The sequence below is a fragment of the Rhinolophus sinicus genome, linkage group LG07 (genome assembly GCF_036562045.2).
Source record: "Rhinolophus sinicus isolate RSC01 linkage group LG07, ASM3656204v1, whole genome shotgun sequence".
In the NCBI taxonomy this organism is placed as follows: Eukaryota; Metazoa; Chordata; class Mammalia; order Chiroptera; family Rhinolophidae; genus Rhinolophus; species Rhinolophus sinicus.
In genome coordinates, this window is record NC_133757.1 from 106194230 (window position 1) to 106219528 (window position 25299).

General features: G+C 33.8%; 1 protein-coding gene across 2 annotated transcripts in view; it reads left to right on the plus strand.

Moving 5' to 3' along the window:
• LRBA (LPS responsive beige-like anchor protein) overlaps positions 1–25299 on the plus strand; it is a 560879-nt gene that overhangs the window by 95798 nt on the left and 439782 nt on the right. For both annotated transcript variants that reach the window (XM_019722880.2, XM_019722903.2), the window contains exons 18-23: positions 1491–1583; positions 2761–2869; positions 3285–3366; positions 5781–5904; positions 6193–6385; positions 23542–24597. In XM_019722880.2, coding sequence (XP_019578439.2) covers positions 1491–1583; positions 2761–2869; positions 3285–3366; positions 5781–5904; positions 6193–6385; positions 23542–24597 — 1657 coding nt within the window. The remainder of the gene's footprint in view (positions 1–1490; positions 1584–2760; positions 2870–3284; positions 3367–5780; positions 5905–6192; positions 6386–23541; positions 24598–25299) is intronic.

Consider the following 25299-nt stretch of genomic DNA (forward strand, 5'->3'; position numbering starts at 1 on the left):
TCAGCTGGGCTACCGCACTGGACAATTCATGGTACTCATCCCCTCCACTCCATATTTGGGGGTTTGAACAACTATTGTCACCCCATTGGGGCAGCAAGTGTCCTTTCTTTTTTGGTGCTAAAGAGAGTTCAGTCTCTCATTTAACCAGCAAAGATTTTTTTTCAGGCTCTCAGTAAGCAATCCATTAAAAGCCGAAATTAAAAGCAGGAACCCATTTTTTTCCCTTTTCCTGCATTATCTTAACCTTTATCAACAAAGGTGTGGCTTGCTAATTAAAGGAAGAAGGCCCAAAATTCTGAGAGCAACTCCCCCAAGTTCATCAGCAGGGAGCCGATGGGGCATAATGGACCCTTGCTTGTACCTCCACTGGATCTGGGTTCACAGGGTGGTCCTGGTTGGGCTTCTTCATAATCCAGCCAAGTCAATGTTGACATAAAAAATGTGCACACCTGTAAAGAATTTTCATAAGGATTTATCTGAGCCAAACTGATAACATATACTGGGGAGCAAGATTTCAAATGCTCCCACTTTCTTCTTTTCTAATATATGTTTTCAGTGCTAGGGATTTTCCTGTAAGCACAGCTTTTGCTACGTCTCATGGATTTTTGTGAGTTGTGTTTTTATTTTCATTTAGTTGAAAATACTTTTAATTCTTTTTGAGATTTCTTTGACCTACATGCCATTTAGAAGTGTGCTGTTTAATCTCCAAGTATTTTGAATTTTGTAGCTATCTTTCTGTTATTGATTATACTTTAATTCAATTATGGTCTGAGAATAAATGTAAAGATTAGAAATCATATAATATTTTTTCAGCTGTTTTAATGGCCTTGAATGTGGTCTACTTGGTGAATGTTCCTTGTGAGCTTGAGGAAAATGTGTGTTCTGCTGTTGTTGGATGAAGTAGTCTATAGCTATCAGTTATATTTGATGGATTGATGGTATTGTTGAGTTTCACTGTGTCCTCACTGGTGTTCTTCCTGCTGGGTACATTTCTGAGAAAGGGATGTTGAAGTCTCTAATTATGATGGTGAATTTATGTATTTCTCCTGGCAGTTCTATTAATTTTTGCCTCACATACTTTTAGGCTCTATTGTTAGGTGCATGTATGCTAAGGAGTATTATGTCGTCTTGGAGAATTGCCACCTTTATCATTATGTAATTCGCTTTTTTCTCCCTGATAACTTTCCTTACTTTGAAGTGTGTTCTGAAATGAGTAGAGCCACTTTTGCTTTTTTTTTGGTTAGTGTTAGCATGGTATATTTTTCTCTACTAATTTACTTTCAGTTTATATGCATCTTTATATCTAATGTGGGTTCTTTGAAGACGAAAAATAGTTAAGTGTTTTTAAATGTCAAAATGTATATTAAATTCACCCATATCTTATACTCATATGACTGTGAAAAAATATACACATATGTAATATGTATTTTAGAATCTTTACTTTTGAATAATATACTCAGAGTAATTTTTCTTAATTTTAATTGATTCAGTGTTATCTATAAACTACTGGCATCAACAAGTGAAGGAATCAGAGTACAAGCTCTCAAGGCGATGGGATATTTTTTAAAACACCTGGCTCCAAAGTGAGTATACATGAAATCTAAAATGAAGTGGAATATGTTATTTATTTTACAAATACTTGGAGTAGTATTTGTGTTCTGTGTTTCCTGTAGTCTCTCTTTTCTTTATTTTTATTCATAAAATGCTATATAAATTTAATCTTCTGCATTGAAAATAAAGTGGGAGCAGGAGTATGTTGTTTGTCTTCTATGAAAATTATTTAAAATTTCCATGTACTTTTTTGTTCATTATGAGAATACATTTGTATAAATTGAATTTTAGATATAGTAGAGACTTCATTACATGTGACTTGATTGTCATTTGCTTTACCTGTGCTATAAAACTGACATGTTAACTGGATATTTGTTGCATAATGTGTCCTACTTTATCCATAATTAAAAACTAAAACTTCCTTTTTTTTTCTTTGCTGAATGCAGACATTCATATCTTACCTCTTGTTCCCTTGTACCAGGATTGGTTTATTATGAAAATTAACAATTTTGGTGGTAGAAAAGTGGTGTTACACTGTGGCCTTTATGTTGAATTCTTGGCTGCCTGTAATTTTATTTTAACACAGCCACAATAATTTCTTATTATCTATGGCAGTTTTTCACATTACAACAGCAGTGTTGCGTTGTTGCTACAGAGACCATATGGTTTACAAAGCCTAAAATAATCACTGTCCACCCCTTCGCAGAAAAAAATTGATGAACCCAAGTGTAGAATTAAAGTTTATAATCCTTTAGTTTCTAAAATTTTTGTTTGGAAGTTTAATTTTGGTATATTTATCTTCACAGTATTCATTTTTTAAATGTCTTACATTTCTTCTGCCTTTTCCTCCCCATTGTTTTTCTACTTAACTACTTACTGGGCTTTCATATCATCCATAGTAGAGTTTAGTTTAGTGCTGACGAAGCAACTAGTTGATAAATAATTGCTCTGAAGATTTTGGTGGAAAGTTTTGCTGTGCTGTGGTGTACCTAGTCTTGTTATTTTTCTTAAACTTTAGCTGTGCTTATATTGTAGTTTGTATTTTTTCTCCTTAAAGATCCTGTGACCTTGTAAGTTCTAGGTCAAAGAAAATTGGCAGAGTTATTGAGTTGGAATTTGTTGTTAATTTGAAAAACATTTTTGTGTCTTCTTCAACATTCATAATAGTGGATAATAGAACTGCATTTGATTATTTCTATGTCACTGCAGAAGGAAAGCTGAAGTCATGCTTGGACATGGATTGTTTTCGTTGCTCGCTGAAAGACTCATGCTTCAGACAAATTTGATCACAATGACCACATATAATGTCCTTTTTGAGGTAGGAATGTACTTAGAATTTAATTTTGCTAATTTCTTATTATAAAAATGCCTGAATAATTGAGTTCATAGTATCTAGATTAAGTAAGATCATTTAGGTTTGATGTACAATTTTGAAATTAAGTTATATAAATAAGATGTGGTTGCATCTTAATAAATCGATTAATCTGTGAATTATTAAGCATGTGGTCTTTTGTTTTAAAGTATTTCCTCTACTGTATCGACTATTTGATGTCTCATTTTATAATTAAGTAAAAATAAAATTACAATGTTGAAATCATTTAACTTAATGCAAAAGATATTTAGCATGACAATATTGGACTGTATAATATTGATTACTGTTGTACTTAAAGTTCATTACTAGTAATGGTAATGCAGTGATTATGATAATACAATCTATTGTTTGACTTCTGTAGATTCTTATAGAACAGATTTGTACGCAAGTGATACATAAACAGCATCCAGATCCTGATTCTTCAGTAAAGATACAAAATCCTCGTATGTATTTCATATATTTTTATATTTTTATTTTTTCCATATTTATTGAAATAGAATTGACATAAACTGTTATATAAGTTTAAGATGTTCAACCTAATGATTTGATATATGTATTTATTGTGAAATGATTACTATAGTAAGGTTAATTAACCCATCTATCATTTCAAATAGTTATCATTTTTTGTGTGTATTTGTGGTGAAAACTTTTAAGATACACTCTCTTAGCAACTTTCAAATATACAATACAGTATTGTCAATTGTGGTGACAATGCTATACATTACATCTTCGTAACTTACCTTATTACTGGAAGTTTGTTCCCTTTGAGTGATCACCTTCACCCATTTCTCCTAGTCCCTCCTTTTTTTATACTTCTACAAAGTAACTTTTGCTACTAAAAGGTTACTGTGAAAAACCTAAAGTTGATATTGTTGAGAACACATTGAAGGATATTTCCTTACAGGCAGTGATATAATACGAGTTTTATATGTGTTTGATGTTGATTTAACTTCAAGTTGACCTCGGGTTATGTGGAAATGTTTATATAGAGGTTTTGAAGAATTATATGCATAAGATCTTGATTTACTGTATGTTCAGATTCTCAGCAAAATTTTGCTTGCACTGTTGAGTGACTTCAGGCTAAATTACATGAACCATGGCGGTAGCTTTCATATTAAATCACTGTCAATTTAAGAACACCAAGTTTGAAATTGAAAACTATCTACCTATTTTATTGCTTATGAACTTAGTCTAACAATTTTTGTTTTTTGATATTTAGAATTCTTAAGGACTTGTACAAGTATAAGTTTTAATCTTGCCTTTTAAGTTTATTGACATTAAAATAACTGGTTTGTGAGTTTTGAAATTTACTTTTCTGTGTGGTGAGTTGTGTTTGTGGTACTCGATTTCAGTACTACCATAGTTTTAAAAACACATGTCTATGAAGTTTAATTTTTCTTAGCCCTCAGGGAGAAAATTTTGAAAATATAACATAACATAGCATTAAATATATTTTATGTGGTTATGGGAAAGATGACTTATTATTGAAGTAAGAATTTTAAAATATATTATCTACATAATACACTGGCTCAGCAAAGAAAGGCAGGATAGTGTGGTGTTTAAAAACAGACTGCCTGGCTTTTAGTCTTGTCTGCATGTTTTAATAGTTTTGTGACTTTGGGTGAATTACTTAATTTCAGTGTGCCTTAGTTTTCTCATCTCTAAAATGGGATAATAATAGTACCTAGCTGTATTGTAGAAAGATGAAATGTGTTAATACGTGTATTTTCTTAGAACAGTGACTCACAGTAGTATATCCTGAGTTAGTGACTATTGCCATCCTCATTATTTTGATTATCATCATTATTGTAATCATTGTTCAGTTAGAGAACATTTGAATTTTCATTAGAAGAATTCAGAAATTGCTCCCCAAATACCATTAATTGTATGATCAAGTATCTTCATATATGCTGTTTTGGACTTATTGCTTCACCAAAAATCTTGGCAAAGGCTGGTTTAGAATTCCTAAATTTTTAATTGGGTTAAAATTTGATATATTATTTCGTTTTAAATTCAGGGTTATGGCTGTTTTTGTTTCTCTAAAGTTCTGGATTTAAGTATATATTTTAAAGAATTTCTTAAAGCTAAGTGTAGCTTTCTCCCACCTTCATGTAATCTTCCTTACGATCTTTCTTAATCTCAAATGCATAAAAGAAACTCCAAACTGTTATTCTGTGAAACATTTTCCTTAGTGGTGACATCTTGCTTTCAGGCATATCCTGTTAGACTCAAATAAATTTTTATAAAAATTCAAAAAAAAACACTAAGTATAAGAAATTTAGGTAGCGTTATATTCAAGACCATTACAGTAGTCATTTTATTTGTATTTGTTTGGGTTGTTGAATTGGTTTTAATTTCCTTTGGGTGTTTTTGTATCTAAATTTACTTTTACAAGCATGGAAACAAATCTTGACATCTTTTAAAGTTCATGATAAAGAAAAGTGTATGTGCGTATCATAAATTTTGTTGAAGAAGATGAGGATTCTTTTTCTGAGACTTTGATTGTAGTGTATTTTTTTTTTTAAGATCAACTTTACTAATTGGCAGAGATTGGGGAGATTTGTCAGCGGTTTGAGTGTCATTTAATTTATTTATAATTTAACTTGATTTATTATAACATTTTAAAATTTAACTTTTAACATTCTGATAGTGAAATAAAATTTCTTTGTGGATGTTTGTTCATGAATGTGTTGTCATTCTTTTTGGCAGTTGATGATTATTTTTATGAAATGAAAGAGGATGGTTTTAGTAGGCATTTATGTCAGGGAAATGAAAGAAATTATGGTATATTGACGATTTTCCATCAGGAATTTTTTATAGTGTTTTGATTTTTACTAATTTATGAATTGTCTTATAGAGATACTAAAAGTAATTGCGACCCTACTTCGAAATTCTCCTCATTGCCCAGAGAGCTTGGAAGTTCGCAGAGCCTTTCTTTCTGACATGATTAAACTTTTTAATAACAGTAGAGAAAACAGAAGGTAAGCAAATCAGAAAGCATTTATTTGTAGTATTCAAGTCCAGCTTTGAGTAAGCCCATTTGTTCTAAGAAAAAAGTGGTTTAAAAAAATATAGTGAAATGAATTTTCCATAATCTCATCATTAAGGTATATAAGTAATGTACTATACAGTTAAATTTAGTTTTCAATACCACATTCTTTAATTGTTTTGAATACATACAGGTGGGTTTTTAATTTATTTTGTTCTGAACTTTTTAGAATTCTTTCAGATGATTTATTAATAAGTCAATATCCTTTTCTAATTTTTAGGAGCTTGCTACAATGTTCTGTGTGGCAAGAGTGGATGCTTTCTCTCTGCTATTTTAATCCTAAGAATTCAGATGAGCAAAAGATAACAGAAATGGTATATGCCATATTCAGAATCCTACTTTACCATGCAGTCAAATATGAATGGGGTGGCTGGCGTGTGTGGGTAGACACCTTATCAATTACACATTCAAAGGTAAGTTTTTTTATAAAAGTGTATTTTTGTATTTCAATTGTCTATAATTTTGAGTTTTACTCCCTGAAAAAATGTTACATACTTAAAATCAAGGAAAAAAGGCAGATTATTCTCTGAAAGTGAACAACTAAAATAAGAAATAACTAAATAGAAATATGAAATATTTCTAACTTCTTCAGAATCAGAAGTTTTTGAAATGTCTTTTTTGTTTGTGCTTAATATAATGAAATGAAACCTCATGCCACAGCACAAAGGAGCCATTTTCAGGTATGGTACCCTGAATTTTATAGGAGATTGAAGCTTTTGAACACAAGGTGGCGCAGTATATTCAAAGATGAAGTTATTTTAGGAACCTAAGGTGGTTGAGTAAACAGAAAAGCTCTGGCTGATGTTTGCCCTTTGCTCATGTTACAGTCAGTTACAAAATTGGTTTGGAAGCATCTACGAATTTTTTTGTTTTTTTAATATAAGCCACTGTTAAGTTAGTTATGTATGGCTTTTGTTTAAAAATTTTAATGAAATATTCTGGACATACAATATGGTATAAGGAGTAATGTACCACTGTTTATGAAATTAAGTTCCCCATCCCAATTGCTTTGTCTACCATTGTTAGCCCCACACTCCTCTCCCACTGACCTGAATTTGGTTTTTTTTATGTCTTATGTATATTTTTAACAACATGTATATCTCTTAATAAAGAATTCTATTTTTTCATGTTTATATTTAACATAAATGATACCATATTAAATGCATTTTTTTGCAACTTGCTGATTTTATTTGTCATTGTTTGACATTCATCCATATTGACCCATGCAGTTGTGTTCATTTTCTCATTTGTATTGTATTCCGTGGTATGTCTTTATCCATTTGATGAGCTTTTTTGATATATTTTGTATATATTCAAAAGTTTCTCGCTATGTATTCCTAGAAGTGGAAATGCTGATTTGTAAGATGTAGATGTTGACCATTATAAGGTAGTTGAAAATCTTTTCCAAATTGGTGTATCAGTTTACATTTTCACCATCAATGTATAAATTGTCATTGCTTCATATTACTTCATCACTTGGTATGGCTGGAGTTTTAAAAATTTGCAAATTTTATGAATTTTAAATGCTATATCTCCATAATATTTCAATTTTCTTGTTTTGTGGGAGTTCTTTATATATTCTTGGTCTTAATCCTTTGCTAGCTATATTGTTTATGAATATCTTTTGCCTATTTGTAGCTTATCTATTTATTCCTGGAGTTTTATGATGATTTATGCTTTGTATATCTTGTTTAAGAGCTCTTTCTATACTCAGAAGGAATACTATAATTATATAATAATTTATATTATAAATTGACGAGAAGGAACAGAAATGACAAATTTCATATATCTTTAAATAATTTTTATTTTATTGACTATCATGGTTATTACTCTGGAATATTTTGCCATTCTGTTGGAATACATTGTCATTTTTTTAAATATGTGCTTTTAGGTGTTTGAATAACTTGTAGTTATTTGAATGTACCTAAGATTTATTCATTCTACCTTTTTATTCCTTATTGAGAGCATTACTGTCATAAGATATTACAAAGGTGTATCTTAGATTGGAAGATACTACTTTACAAATTTATGTTAGAGAACAATTCAAACAAACAAAAAAACTTATAAAATGGCTTTGTTTTAGCCACTAGTTTTTATTTTTTTTATTTTTATTTTTATTTTTTTATTAGTTTCAGGTGCACAAGACAAAGCAATACTTAGACGTTTATCATTTATATCCCACACACTGTGATCCCCCTTTCCCCCATCCACTATCCCTCTGACATCGCACAGAGCCATTACATTTCCACTGTCTCTATTCTTAATGCTGTACTCCACTTCCTGTAACCATATACATACATATATACATATATATATAAAATTATAGTTGGCATTCATTATTGTTCAGCTTCAGGTGTACAGTGCAGAGATCAGGCATCTACATCACCCCTGAGGTGGTCTCCCAAATGGGACACGTGTCCATCGGATACCCTACAAAATCTTTACATTATTGATTACGTTCCCCAAATTAATTTTCAAAACCCCGTGGCCATCTTGTGGTTACCGACTATTTTCTAAACCCCTCACCTTCCCCCTTATCCCCACACCCCCAGCCCATCTAGCAACCCTCAGTTTTTCCTCTATGTCTCCAAAATTGTTTGAGCTGACCAGTTTTCTGAGGCGGGGTTTAGTCAAGCATGGCCTGAGAGCCAAGTCTGGCCTGATATGTTTCTGTAAATAAGGTTTTATTGACACACAGCTACCGTGTTTCCCCGAAAATAAGACCTAGCTGGACAATCAGCCGGACAGTTCGTCTTTTGGAGCAAAAATTAATATAAGACCCGATATGATATGATATGATATGATATATGATATGATATGATATGATATGATATGATATGATATGATATATGATATGATATGATATGATATGATATGATATGATATAAGACCCGGTCTTATTTAAGACCGGGTCTTATAGTGAAATAAGACCGGGTCATACATTAATTTTTGCTCCGTAAGACCCATTAGAGCTGGTTGTCCAGCTAGGTCTTATTTTCGGGGAAACACGGTATACATGTTTTATGGCTGCTTTCATGCTACAAATACTATTTGCAACAGAGACTTTATGATCCCCAAGCCTAGAATATTTACTGTTTGGCACTTTATAGAAACTCTTTGCCGCCCTTGTCTAACTTGCTTTGGTCTGTACTGATGCCCAGCTATTTCTATTGTAGTGGGCTGCAATCTGGACTATTTTCTGATAGTACTGTTTTCCTCTTTACAAACTCCCATGAGGAAGACAGGTTTGAGTTTGGGCCTCATTCTTATACATTTGGACTGGATTTCAGATATCTGGGGAATTCTAGATTAGGGAAATGCCAGGATAAATTAGATTTTTTTCAGATTTTCTAAATAGTGTATGTTAATTCAGTACTTTCCTATATACTTTAGTTTGTTCAAGTCCTTAGGAAGGATGGCTAGAGGAATATAACCTTTAGAGCATTAAATCTTAGCTTACAGCCTGAAGAACATGGGAGCCCAGGAGACCTTTTCAGGGAGTGTGTGAGGTCCTCCTTTCACAGCTGAGTGTCTATTTGAGGGTGGATTTTTGTCATATACTTCAGTGAAAACAATATAATGCAATAGATTGAATGCAATAGTAGACATTAGAATGTAATAGTCTTCTATTAAGCCATAATTGAAAGAGATAGGCAAAAATGTGAAATCATAGCATTCTTCTCATTATTATTTTGTTTTGAAAAATCATTTTTCAAAAAATGTTATTTTCATTCACATGTAATGGGTTTATTGTTAATATAAATTTCTTAATATTTGTAATACTTCTTAGTGTTAATTTCCAATATGGTAAGTAGTAATAGATGTACTGCATACAAATAAAAGGTTTTTGTGTGGCCTCAGTACTTCTTAAGAGTGTAAAGGATCCTAAGACCAAGAAACCTTGAGAACTGCTTAAGTCATAGGGTGTTTAGGGCCAGTAGCCTAGTCTCTTTGAATTTCCTATCTACAAAATAAAGGGGTTGGACTAAGAGATATGCCAGGTACCTTTGAGCTTTTGAGCAGTTCTGACTGAACATTTATATTCAGTTACCTGTTCATTTCTGTGAGTAATGAGGAGAACATGGGCTTTGGAGATAAGATAATCCTGGGTTTAAATTCTGATTTATAGTAATTTTTAGTTGTGTAAACTCAGGCAAGTTTCTTAATAATGTCTTTTCTTAGTAATGTCTAATCCATATAAATATATACTGTATTTCCTCAAAAATAAGACCTAGCTGGAAAATCAGCTCTAATACGTCTTTCGGAGCAAAAATTTATGTAAGTTCCAGTCTTATTTTACTATAAGACTGGGTCTTATATAATATATGATATGATATGATATAATATAATACTGGGTCTTATGTAATGTAAGACTGGGTCTTATATTAATTTTTGCTACAAAAGACACATTAGAGCTGATTGTCTGGCTAGGTCTTATTTTCGGGGAAACAGGGTAGTTGAAGTTAAGAGTTGATAAATGAAATCACTGAAAATAGAATTAAATGTTCAGTGACTTTTCCTTTGCTATAGCTCTGTTATTTCTCTCATTCATCCTTAGTTCTCATTCTTACTTCCAGCACACTATGTCATGTCCAATCATGGCATGTTTTATACAAATACAACTTTTAAAATAAAGACTTAATTACATCCAAAATAATGTGTGTAGCTATGACTTGTTATAAAAGAATTGTGACTCCACAACTTAAGAACATGCTGTGTGGTCCTTATCTAACCCCTGTCCCTCCTCACTCCAAATCTAATCACCATTTTGAATTTTGTGTGTATCATTTCCTTCTTTAAAAAGTTAAGTAATGTGATATATTAGGTAATGTATTATGAAATGTTGCCTATTATATTTTATGAAAATGACATCATACTGTGTGGGCTCTTCTGTTACGCTTTTTCTGTCAAACCTTTGTGTCTAAGATTTGTTTTATTACATATAGCTTTGGTACATTTGTTTGCGGTGCTGTGAGTAACTCAGATGCTCAAAGGCAAAGGTTTTAATAGAGTTGTCATTTTCAAACTTCTTATGACTATAGCTCACAGTTAGAAATGTATTGTATACAGGTATGTATGTTCTCTCTCTCTCTCTTCTCACCCCACATACTACCTGAAACAGAGAGTTCATAGGACAATACTTATACCCTTACTAAACCTTGCTATATAACGCACTCTTCTTTTTCATTTAAAATTGCTGATGATGCCTCAGTAAGAGATTCCATGATCTGCCAGCCGAATTATATTCAACTTGAAAAAGCACTGCTCTAGGATATATAAGTAGGAGCAGAATTGCTAGGTCCTAAGTAATGTTCTACTCTCTAACCTTTGATACTGTTCGAGTTCGTATTTTTGCAAGGTTTTGTCTTTTGAAGTTTTTCTTTTTCTTAATGGTTTGTAATTCTTCATATGTTAGCATCCAGATCACTTCTAATCTGGATATTTCTAATGGTCAGGAGCCTTAGGTATTATTTTTGTCTAGATTTATTAAGCTAAAAATAACTTACTTTCTTCCATAAGAATTTTCTTCTGATTTTCTTAAGATTAGAACAAATAAAATCTTTTTACAAAATAATTTCTACCACTATTCCCCTTGAAAAAAATAGTATTTTCTGCCTCGTCTTCCTGTACTTCACTAGACCAAAATGTCCACTATGACAACTCTATTAAAATATATTAAAATATATATTCTATTTAAAATATATCAGGCTTTGTTAAATCTTTTTTTTTATTCATGGCATACACTTTGTGCTCCTTTGTACTTAGCAAAAGCATTTATATTTTTCAGGATTTAGTTAGTTAAATCACTTCTATGTGACAGTTTTTTGTACTCTCAGGCTATGTCATTCTGTATGAATTCACAGCACTTAATTTTCTCTTGGTATTTCTGTAAGTGTCCCTCCCTCCCTCCCGACCTCCTTCCCCTTCCCTTTTATTTCTCCTTCCCAGCCCCCACCTTCCCCCTCTTCTCTAGCCTCTCTCCTCTCACATCCTGTCTACCTGACTTCCTTACTCCCAGTCCCCATCTCTTCTCTCTCCCCAACCTCTGACTAACAGTCTTCTACAAGCGGCAGTCTGGCTGTTGGCATTGATTGGGTACCTGGTGCTGTCTCTGCCACACTCTGTCACTGCCTACCTAGTCTCTCCCTTTTCACTTGTGTCTCTTTTTCTTCTTTTAGCCATATCTCCCTCGTCTCTGTTCCTATTTCTCTTTTTCTGTTCTGCCTTAAAACATCCCTCCACTCATTCTGTACCCCCTGCCTTCTCTGTCTCCCCAACCTATTTCTCTTTTTCTCTGTTTGTTTTATCCGTAGTGAATCTGTTTGTCTCTGCTTCCCTCCTCCCCTGCTCTCTCTTGGCTGGTCAGCCATGCTATGGACTCTCATTCATTTTCAGTCGCTCTGTGTTTAGGTCTTAACTCCAGTTACCTACCTCTCTTCTTCCTCTTTCTACCTTTATCCTTCCTCTTTGTTATTTTTTCCCCCTTTCCACTCCTCCCTTTTGTTCTTCCTGTCTTCTTCTGTTTGAGTACCTTCTGATTACTATGAAAGAAAGAGAAATTAGGAACAGATTCTGAAAGAAGTTAGTATCCAAAATGGGAGATAATGTATGTATAAGAAAACTGAAAAACAAGACAGGAAGGAATAAATGTGTAATGTACATGAAGAAGAATAGTAATGAGTGATACAGCAGTGTAGACTAGCGTTTAATCGTATATACTTCTGTAATGCCTCATACATTATCGGTTAAAAGTGAGCTCTTATTTTCACTGTTAATTGTAAGCTCTCATCAGCAGAGATGAAATGTGTTAAACGTCTTCATATCTCCCAGGGAATGGTGCATAGTGCTGAGTACTTAGCAGTTGCACATCAAACATTTGTTGCAGCAAGGAGAAGGAAGAATTGCGTCATCATTGTTTGGGGCGGTTTGGATCGACTGGCACGGGGCACCATGCCACCCCGTGTGTGCCTGAGCGCCTCAGTCTGCTCCTGTCAGTGATGCATGGAATAGCTGCAGCAGCTGTCTTTAAAGTTCTTAAGTCACAATTATACACCATATGATTTGGGGATTACCTCATCAGAGTAACTAACTAGGGTGGCTATTTTACTAAACTTTCCTGGACCCCACTTAAGAATGTTCATCTGAATCTCATTGGATGTTCCCAGAAATCTGTATTTAAAAAAGCCCTTCTTACACACTTTAAATAATGAGCACCCTTCTAGTGGGCAGGGAATTATTTTTACTAACTTTTACAAAATTATCTCCATCTTCATATTAAGCTGCTAATATAATATGATACATACTCTTTAGAAGTATGGAGATAGAAAGGAATTCTACATTAATTAAATATGGACCCCAGTTAAGACCCCTAATACTTTTTAAATAAAGGAAAACCTTTTTTTCGTCTTTCTGGGAGCACATGTGCTGCACGGAATGTTGAAGGAATATGAATTACTGCTGTTATGTAGCATTTGAAATCAGTATTTTGTAGCCTCAGTTTATACCCAATAAACCCAAAGGAGGCTTTACTTTTTATGTGATACATAGTTTTGATTAATAAGTTTATATTTTTCTTTACTCCAGTGATATGGCTTTAAACAGGTATTAAAACCTTTGCAAAAGAAAGAGGCCACTTTGGTGTATGTTGGGCCAAGAACCAGTCTTAGACTCAAGTTTTAGGATTACAGTGATGAAGTAGAATAAAGGCTGATTGAGTTAATTGTGGAGTGTTTTTAACAGTAAAAGTGGACCTGCCAGTTTTTGTTGTTAAAGTATACTTCAAAAAATACATGCTATATTTATTTAACTCTATGGGGGGGGGGGATAATTTTGAATTTACAAGATGGTTCTTGTGGTTTTTCACCTTTAACTTAATGTCTGATAAGTATTGTTTGGTTTTATTTCTTTGTGTGAATTTCCTTTGTTGACTAAAAGCTTTTCTGTTTCATACGGTTTACATAATGCAATTTATTTGAATATTGCTTTGTTAACTTCTTGAGTTTTAATGCCTTGACATCTATTTTTAAAATAAAATGCACAACTTACATTTTGAGGGTCTTCAAATCAATATTTAATGAAGTTCAGGGTGTAGATGAAGTGATTCAATAAGTAGGTGAACAATTTGTGGTATTGCTGTTAAAACTGCTGCAATTATTGGAACTGAATTTTTTCTCTGAAAATATTCATTCTAAAGCTGTGTAAGTATTTTCATGGATATGATACTGAAATGATGCTTATTTTTTTCCTTTTTGCAGACATTTTAAATTTCAGTATCTCAAATTTATAACGTAGTTCTTGATAAAGAACTGGTGTGTAAAAAACTAATGTTGCAGAATTGGATAGCTTTTGCAGAGTTACATCAGGATACATTCAGCTGCTATAAAAAGCTAAAGAAACTCAATTGCAATTTTATTGTCCAGTTTGATAGATTTCCTGCCACCTTTGTAGCACAGAAGCTGTTTGTCACTGTATCCCTCTCTTCCAACAGCTGAACTAGGTTTCATAAGTAGTAATAGGCTCTTCTGGTATAACTGCAATATGGTGGTTACCTCAGTCTCAGGGTTTCAAATGTGTGCCTGTTAAGAGTAACCTTTTAATCCCATTATTTTTTGTATGTTCTTTAGGTTTTCAGTATTTTTTTTTTCCTTTTTTTATGGTTCAAATGGAACACTGGGTTGAATAATTAAGTAATACTGTTTCCACTTGGTTTGCTAAAATGCTTATATTAAAATTTAAATTAAGTCATTTAATTTATTCTGAATTATGAGAAGTGTGCTAAAATTCTTTTTCTAAACAAATAAAACTAACATCTGTAGATACTATATTTTGTCTAGACCTATATTGCCATAGATAGAATGGGTCTGTGGCTTAAAATAATCAACAAGTAAAAGTTACTCACACGAGTTAAAAATAAAATATGATTTACATTTTTCACCTAATGATGAGTTTGGGTAAAGTGTTGTATTGGATTATTTGAAATATCTTAACATTTTCCTTGCTGTTAATAATATGATGAAATGTCTTAAACGTAAATGTCAGTCATTTTTTAATATCAAAAGAAAGTATAGTTTAGGTTGGGTGAAAAGCAGGTGTAAATCAGTTTTGTTAGAATTCTCTAAGCGGTTTCTTAACAGTATTGTTTTTAAAATCACAAGGTATAAATTGGCATATATAAATATGCATGTGTTTATGTGTTGTGTGTGTTTATGGTGGCTATATAATAAAATTAAAAGCTATACTTTTAATAAATTTTAAGAGTTACAAAATTTCCATGTTTCATGTATTGTCACCATTTTATACTTAATTGCTATAGTATTCTTTTTTAACCAAATAGTATTTATTATTATTTTTTAATTTTATAAAGAATACATGTTTATTGTAGGACATTAGGAACCTACTACAAATGTATACACAAAAACCAAGAATCACTTGTTACCCACTCACCTGGGTATGACTTAATGTTAATATTTTGGTGTAAGACTTTCCAGTCTTCTGTTATACGCATCAGTACTCACACATATACACCATGTTTCCCGAAAATAAGACCTATCGGACAATCAGCTCTAATGTATCTTTTGGAGCAAAAATTAATACATGACCTGGTCTTATTTGAGTATAAGACCTTATTTCAGTGTAAGACCTTATATAATATAAGATCGGGTCTTGTATTAATTTTTGCTCCAAAAGACGCATTAGAGCTGATTGTCCGATAGGTCTTATTTTTGGGGAAACATGGTATATATGTAATTATTTTCTTACAAAAACTATGATCATATTTATATTTTACAATATTTCATTTAATGGTATACTTCTTACATAAATTTTTTATTATATTTTTTATTATTTTTGTGTGTTGTGTTAAAACTTTATTTAGAACAATAGCTGGATTTGTTTTGCAGACCCCTGTTCTAGAACACTACAAGGAAAATTGGGGCACCCAAGAGGCTATGTTTATGCAGTCATTGTGTTGTAGTGGAAAACACTTTGGACTCAGGAAGTCCTGGATAACTCACTGTGGAGTGACGTAGGCACATTATTGAACTTTTTTAGCTCTTAATACACTCACCAGAAAATGCAAATGAAAGCCAGTGATGAACGTGCAGTGCCTTACTCGGTACCTGGAAGATGGAGAGACTGGTGAAATAGTTACTTGCTCCTTTTCTCATTTACCCCATTCCTTCTTAGCTTAGTTTCCAAGGTGTCAAGAAGGTATTTTGATATTTTTGTAGCTTTCTGTATACACTGCCACATTGGTTTTTAGAACTTACTGCACCGATATGTTGTTACCAGTGGTGTGTACCTGTTTCCCATAGGTTTACAACATTCGGGAATTTCATTTTTTTTAAGTTAATTTTTATTTAAGTATAGTTGGTATACAATAATATATTAGTTTCAGGTGTATACAATATAGGTATTTGAGATTTAAACACCTTAATGTGATCACCACACTAATCCTAGTAATCACCTAGTGGTCACTGTGCAAACTTCTCACAATATTATTGACTCTATTTCAGTTCACCTGTTCACCCATCCCCCTCCCGTTCTTCACTCCAGCAACCATCCATTTGATCTCTGTATCTATGAGTCTTCTGTTTTTGTTTTGTTTTGTTGGTTCCTTACATCAATTGTCATGGCTGCACGTCATTACGTGTGTATACAGTGCATCATATCATGGAGAAGTAAAGTTAAGACCAACAGTTGTGGCTTTGATGTAACATCTGAATGCTGTCAGACCACTTGTAGTCAGGAGTGGTTGAGTAAATGATTCAAGTTAACTTTTCATATTCTGGCATTCTCTAAAATTTTATTTGGAAAAAGTGGTGGAGGTGATACTTAAAAAATATATTGATTTATATTACAATGTGTTGCATACACACCATAATTTAACTTCCCCTTATCTTTGAGCAGTGATGAGCCTGCTCCTATTATTATCTGCTATAGGTTAAATTCCTGTAATTCCAGAAGACAGTATCTGCGTGTTTTAAAAAGTTTTAGTAGATATTACTAAATTGCTATCTAAAAATCTGTACTAATTTATACTGTAGCTTTGTATGAAAGCACCTGTCTAGACTGTTCTTAAAAAACTAAAATTGGTCAAGAGAAAAGGTTAGAAATTTATTAACTGCGATATTATTTTGTCGCTGTGCTTCCTATCTGCATCAATATAAAATGAGGATGCTTGCCTTTTAGGGTTGTTCTGAAGATTAAGTGTGTCAGTACATGTCAAATGCTTAAGACAGTGTATAATAAGCATTCTGTATATCTCAGCGATTGTTATAAATATTTAAACGTATATCTGGTATTGCTCACCAAAATGAGTGTAACTTTATTACATGTATTTTTAAGCATGTTGTAGAACTGGGGAGCAATTATTGATTAAATAGAAATTTAAATGCTTCAGGGAAGTTTAAAGGCAGGATATATTTTTAAAAATAAATTAAAAAAATTAATTCTAGAATGTTTTATGAGCTAGTGTGATTTTTATAGAGATTAAGAAAATAGTGGTTGGAAGGCTTCTGTTTAAATTGCATCCTCACATGGTGTTAATAAGGGAGTGTTGCTCAAAAGTAGTAGAAAATACAGAAGGTTCTTTTAAAGTCTTTCAGTGTATAAGAATTTTCTAACTATAATTTGGAATCTATAACCATTAAAGAGAAAAATAGACTAATGGTTTTTACCACATTAAAACAAACAAAACAGCCCCTTTGACCATAAAACAAACAACACCATAAACAAAGTCAAATGCAAATGACAAATTCAGAAAAACTATGGAGAACCAGGGCTAAAGTAGCATTCCCAATGTATAAAGTGCTCTTAGAAATAGATAGGAAAAGACACCCAACACAAAAATAGACAAAAGACATGATCAAACAACTCATAGAAGACTAAGTAAAAAGTACTTGAGATATATAAAAATATGCTTAACCTACTCATTGTAAGGGACTGCAAATATCCCTGACGTAGTTCACTAAGATATGTTAAGTGGCAAAATAAAGTATGAAACAGTGTATATAGAGGATATTAGTAAAACAAGTGGGAAAATAAGAATTGATATTTGTGTGTATATGCACAAAAATATTCTAGAGCGATACATAAGAAATTAATAACTGATTGCTTGTTTGTTGGGGGGAATTGTACAGGTAAGGAGCAGTGGTGGGAGGGAGACTTTTATACTCTATACTGTTTTATGTTTGAATCGTACAAATTGTAGGGGAGGAAAAACTTTTCCTTGACCACCTTAGGGCCCCTGGCTGGGCCTGAAAATTAAATTGACAAAGAGAAATTAGTAGGAGACAAGCATATAAATTCGTTTAATATAAGCTTTATGTGACATGGGATCCTTCTTGAGGAAATGAAGACCTGAAGAAACAGGTAAGCCTGAGTGTTTTTATGCTAGGTTTGATAAAGGGTGGAAACTTGGAGGAAAATGTGGTAGGACAAAGGGTGTATGAGCTAAGAGTAGGATGCTAAGGGTTAGGCTTCCTGTTGGCATTGTTCTGTCTTCTGAGATTAGGATGCTCTTTTGGGTATAGGGAGGGCACCCCGCACACAGAGGCTTTGGGGAGGCGGGCAGATCAGAGAAGTCTTTGGTACCTGCAGAGTCTGTGACCTGCTTCAGGGGAGAATGGAGAGGTTAGAGGGTCATTCCTGTACCTGCTGTTTCTCAAATTACTTCATCTTAAAACAGTATATATACCAACATGCCGTACTTTGGAGTACTGAGTTCTGGACCCCATCAAATTATACTACCTATTCAAAAATGATTGTCCGTTTAGTATGTGAATGTATAGTACTTGTTATGGATATGACTTGTTTTCTCATGGGAGTATTTCCCTTTGTTATTGAATTTACAATGTTATTTTTGTGACTAATTCTCTTACTTAGTTTCCTTAGGATAGCCTGGGCTTTATGCTTGGTATCCCTCTAGCCGGGTTGCATTAGGGTAGCATTTAAGTGGTTAGGTTTGAGCCAGAGTATTTAGATTTGTAACCAAGGTGCTTTGCATAAAATAGATCAGTATTTATGAACATACAGATATTTATAATTTGATTTTAACTATTATATCTGTTGCCTTACATGACTGTTGTTGCAAGGTGTTCGATCAGAGTCTTTGTAAAGATCTGTTACGTGGTGGTGGTGATCATTTTGAGCTCTGCTTAATGATACCTCATATGGGAAAATGCAGCTATTTTTAAAGATGTATCTTGTTTATCAACTGCGGAAAGATTGGCAACCTAAGAATTAAAAGTTAGCACATCATATTCAGCTGGTAATTCAATAGGAAAATAAAATACAATGAAAAAGATGAATTTACTTAAAAAAGAAAGCCAGTTCCTAAACATTGCCTAAAATTTAAAAGTCTAAATTTTTGTAGGTTAAAGTTTTTAAGTATAAGATTAAAATGTTAATCTCATGATGTATTCATCTTTTATCTTCTAATTAGTAAATTTAAGTGCTAATTAAGTTGAAAGTAATGGCAAAAGAAATGTAGGTATTAGCTCATGAGTATCTTTAACTAGTAGTTTATAGAAGTGCTTTCTAAACATTACAAACTGCTATAGATTAGCTATCAAATGATTGTGAAGATTAATGGCTAGTCTTTTAGCTGGGTAATTTAGAACAGTATCTGGTAATTAATTAGGCATTATCGGTCACAAATACCTTTAGGAAAACAGTATCAAAAAAGGTAACATCAGTGATAATTACTCAATTGCCATTTAACTTTTAGACTATTGGGGTAAATTAAGGGGAAATTTGAAAGGCAGTTTTAGAATTTTAAAAGCATTTTTAATATTCATATTTATAGAAGAAAGTAAATGCGTTGGTTTGCTCAGGAAAGACAAAGCAGTTTTTAGAACAGATTAATCTACAAATGGAGAGGCAGATACAATCAATCATATACATTTATTGGTTTGTAGCCAAAAGAAAAATTAATTTTTGTGGGAATTTTTGACAAGCTGGAGGTTATGTTTTGGAGTCAGGTACCTAGGTCTTTTACAGGGCACAGGGCACCGTCATCCTTGGTGTTCATATTTCAAAGAGATGGTTCCAGTGTCCCTGGAAAAGACATATCTGGGATGCAGGACGAGCAAGAGGTTTATTTTTTAAAAAGGTTTACATACATCTCAAAGGCCAGAGAGAATATTTACAGTTTCAGGTTTCCTAAAGGAAATACTAAAGAGAAGAGGGAGTTTTCTTTCCCTTTTGGCACCAGGGAAAATTTAAATTTCTTAAAGTTTGTATTTACCCTTGCCCTACCCATTTTAGAGAGGAAAAAATAGCAGCGCAGAAGTCAAATTGACTAGTCCAGAGTGCTGGGAACAATGAGAAGATTTCACAAAGAACAAAATAGGTCATATGAAGGGTCAGGGTCAGAATGGCCTCAGACTTCCAGCATTAAGCACAGAAATAAGGCAATGAAGAAATATCTTTCAAATTCTGAATGTAAATGCTTTCCAGGCTATGATTTTATACTCAATCTGACTTAAATCTGAAGGTGGGATATTTTCAGGTCTCAAAAATTTAGTTCAATATGTACCGTTTTCCAAGAAGGCACTGGAAGATGTTCTACACTAACAGGAGAGACGACAACAACGGTTTAGGATATAGGAAACAGGAGAAGCAACACAGAAGAGAGATGAAAGAGGTCTCCAGGAATAGAGTGAAGGGAGAGCCCAGGATGGCAGCCATGTAGCAGACATGTGACAGTCCATCTAAAACGGAAGGGTTTGACTTCGGGGGAGCTATTATCACTGAAATGCCAGCTGCATTTATAATATTTGTGTAAAACCTGAGGACAAATTACCCCCATGAGCTGGGCCCGTGTTTTATGACTCCTTGGTTTGTCTTCACCATGTGCTACTTCGGTTCCTGCTCTGTCTTCTAGTCCTGCTGCCTGGATCACTTTGCTGTTCAAAAGTGTGATCTGCTTTGATCTACTTCTGAGAGGAGAGGTAGACCATGGTGAACTTAGAAGTGGAGAATATAGTCCACTTCCTGGACCTTATTCGTGCTACGTACCCACCACGCGGCCCACACTACTCCTCACAGAAGCTCCGGTTCTCTTGGCCTCTGTGTTTCTCGGTGTTTTCTAAGAACCGCGCATGCCTGCAGACTTGCCCGAATTAGCCTTCTGTGTCCTCCTAGAGAAGCTGGAGTTCGGCTCCGACTCACAGGGTCTGTGTAGCTTCTCTTCTCCTGGGAATCTTTTGTTACTTGTGGCAATATTGGCCTTTTCTTACAAAGCTGGCTGGGTTTGTAATATACTTAGTTTCTCAAACTAAACATGCTAGGTATGTTGACTGTACAGTAAAACTCTTAAAAAACAAATAGGAAACGCTGAATAGAAATGTCAGGATAATGATTTCCTTTTGATGGGGGTGGGGAGATTGGGGGTTTAGTTGGGGATGGGCACGTGGAGGAGCTGTGAGGTGGTGGTGTTTGGTTTGACATGGGTAAGTAGGCACGTGGGATTAAAAAGTTTGTTTCTTACCCTGTACGTAGAAATTGTATATATTCATGTTTACTGATACATTTTATAATAAATTTTAAAAACTTTAATTTGAATAAAGTCAAGCAAATGGTTGTTGAAAGCTAAACTCATTCTGCAATACTGGCTATTGTAGAAATAAATGATCTATTTGCAGACTCACTGTGAGGTTGGTGGTATGTAACTGGCCTTCCTTAGATGATGTTCATTGTTGGATCAGTGCAGAAATGATCTCTCTAAAGTCAGTGTTCTCAATAGACTAGAAATCAGATCATGTCTTCTTCCTCAGAACCCCCTCATGGCTCTCTCTCACTCAGAATAAAACTCGTCTTTCGCACAGGCAGTAATGCTCTGTAATTATGATCTCTGCCCTTGTTGACAGCTCTGTATCTGCTGGTTTAATATTGTTCCTCAAACATACCACGCTTATTTTGGCTCTAGGGCCTTCACATTTGTTCTTCCTCTGCCTGAAACTTTTCTTTTTGATATACTTGCTCTGGTATTACTTGCTCTCTCACTTTATTCTGATCTGTTAAAAATAACATACTTAAGAGTCCTTTCCCAGTTACCCTAGTAAATACACCCTAGACTGTCATCTTTGGTTATTCTTTATTTCCTTTTTTCTTCAAATCTCTTATTAGTTGTTATTATCTTACATACTTGTATGTTTATTTTCAGCCTCCTCCATTAGAATATAAGCTCCATGAAGGCAGGTAGATTATGTTGAATAAGTGAGGAATTGATCAAAATAAAGAACTTAGTTCAAAGAAAATACTGGCTGTCTGGGAGTAAAAGAAATTGGTATTTTGTTAATGTTACAAAGCCACTTTACTCTTTGGCGTTGAACGCATGAATTTCATTCTGAAATATTCAAAAAAGTTCCCCAAATATTTACTATTAGGAAAATGTTTACTTCTAAACGTTTTTATTTTTAGCTCTAGCACATTAGGGCACGCATGTACTGTGCATATCATGAGTAAAGGCTGTGTAATTACAGCTATAGAAGGATACGTGCATCTTAGTTATACTTTGTTTGCCTTTTACCCACGTGTATGTACACCTGTGGTTCAGAAAGGCCTGTGGACCTTTGCGCATCTCCTACCACCTGTCCAAACCAGGGCCCAGTTAAGGTTTGTTGACAATATATGTTACAATAATGGAGGTTACAGGAACAAACAGTTCTCACATTGGTAAACTATAACTATGCCTATGCTTTCTGCCTGTATTATACTATTTTTAGAGGCATTCCTTATCGAAACACCAGTGGCAATCACATAATGGATATAAGATAATAATCCTTGACAAGATAAAAAAATTATAAACCTTTGGCATTAAAAATCACAGCACTGTCTTTTATACTTTTCGTCTAATTGTTTTTCCATTTATTTGGGTAAAAGGCCAAATGGGGATGTTCAGTGTTGAATGCGTGAATAGTCACTAACTCACACGTGGAACGCAGGAATGCAGGGATGCATGAACTCAAACTTTCAGACCATTCGTGACCTGTTCAGACTTTGAAAATTGCAGTTGATCTTTGAGGAAGGGTTGAATTTTATTTTCACTCCTAAAACTATTTGTATTCTTTAGCTTAGTAAGAAAGAAGTTTTAGTAGCTTAATATATGGAAAGCTGCTATAATAGTCAGCATTTTATATATCTATATATCTATATCTATATATGTGCTGAGGATATATCATGGGGTAATAAGTATTCATTGCAGTTGAAACAATGTATTAATCTTGTTCACTAAGCACTTCTCAATGGTACATACGTAGATCCTGGTACAAGTTGCAGAGGCCATAGAATAGTGTGTTCTTTTCGTATGCATCTTTAAGAATAGGCTAAACAGTCGTGTTCTCTATGTGGTTTGAGGCCATGCTACCTGTTAGGATTAAGGATAGCTATAATTTTTCTTGACTATTTAGAATTTTGTGATTATCATTTTGTAAGGATATTAAAGGAGAATTGTTTTATTGCATTATATAAGCCATGTATTTGCAAGATTGTTAAATACTATATGTTCTATATGCTTTGTTCATTTTTTTTGCATATTTTGATTGATTATATGTCTTTCATCTAGGTTACTTTTGAAATACACAAGGAAAACCTTGCCAGTATATTTAGAGAACACCAGGGAACTGTTGATGAAGAAATAGAGCAATATTCTTCAGTTCAAGGACTCTCTGGCATTAGCAGGGATGTAAATGTTTCAATAGGATCTCAGCAGTCAGATACGAAGGATTCTCCTTTGTCTCTTCATGTCATCAGAAATAGTGATGAAAAATCAAGTATTGAGAAGACAAGTTCGGTAGACTCTGCATCCAACATTGAACCACAAACTCATGATACATCTAATGAAGGAGGGGAAACTGGGAGAGAAAATCCGGAGTTACTGGATGAAGTCCCTTTAAAAGAAACACCTATAAATGAAACAATTAATGCATGTGATTTAGAAGTATCTTCTGACATAATAGAACCTGGGACCATTTCTTCTGATGCTGTGAAAACAACTGGAAAAGACACGACTGTCAGTGAAGTCAGTGCTTCTGTAAGTTCTCCTTCAGAAGAGGATGCTTCAGAGGTACCAGAATTATTGGATAAGTCTATAGTAGAGGAAGAAGATGATGATGATTATGTAGAACTCAAGGTAGAAAGTGGTCCTAATGAGGAAGCCAGTCTACCCACAGAGATCCAAGATAATAGCTTGTCTCCAGCTCCAAGTGAAGCCAGTGAAAGAGTCAACATATTTCATAATGACCAAAAATTAGTATTTCAAGAGGAGGAACCTGTAAGTAAGAAGAACACTGATACTGAAACTCAAGATTCTAAAGATTCCGGAATCTTGACTATGACAGCGTCAGGGTCTTCAGCTACCTCACCTGACACTTCAGCCTCTCGAACAACTGTACAATCAGACGCTGGTCAGATGCTGGAGGAAGGGAAGAAAACAACTGACTTTGCTAGAGAAACCAAATTATTGAATGATTCTCAGGGTAATGTCTTCGAGTCTCCTAGTGCTTCTGAGCAGAAGATTGCAAAGTTGGATGTTTCCAGTGTTGCCACAGATACTGAAAGACTGGAATTGAAGGCCAGTACAAATGTGGAAGCATCTCAGCCTCATCAACTTGTGCTTGAGGTGATTATATTTATTGTCTTCTTGAAATGTATTTGCATGAGTTAAAATAGAACAAATGTATGTACTTTAATTTTGGAATCGGTTATATCCTATTTGCAATTATATGACTGCAATGCACGTAAATGTATTTCTTTAGCACAGGGTTTGGCTTTTAATATGAGTTCATTTAGTAGCAGCTTTATTATTATTATTATTTTCACCACAGCATCACCAAAAATTACTACTTTCAAGTCTCAGGATTGGCATAATTTTAATTTCTAAAGCAAACATTGGAAATGCCTACCTTTTACCCTGTATTTGGTAACCCAATCGTAGTTAGCACATTAGTTTTCCAACAAAATCCAGTGCTACTCTCCTGCTGAACCACCTGCCAGTGTATGTTTGTTTTGTTTGGTTTTTTACTAAGTATGTGATTTAAAATCATTCCATGCAATTTGCGGTTTGTTTACTTTGTAAGCTGGAAGTGCCTTTGTGAGATCTAGGGGTTCAGTTGTCCCATTTCCCAGTATCTCAGAGTGATTCATTAGACAATGGTTGGTTGCATGCTGTCATTTCCCACTTTATTCAACTCTTTTCTCTCTTCCTTTTTCCTATTGGTTTGTTCTTCATTCTGTTGTCTTTATTTCTGTTCTTAATTAAGAGAATTTATAATCCAGATAATGCCTTTCCTTCATGCTAATGCTCAAAGGACTTCTTGATTGC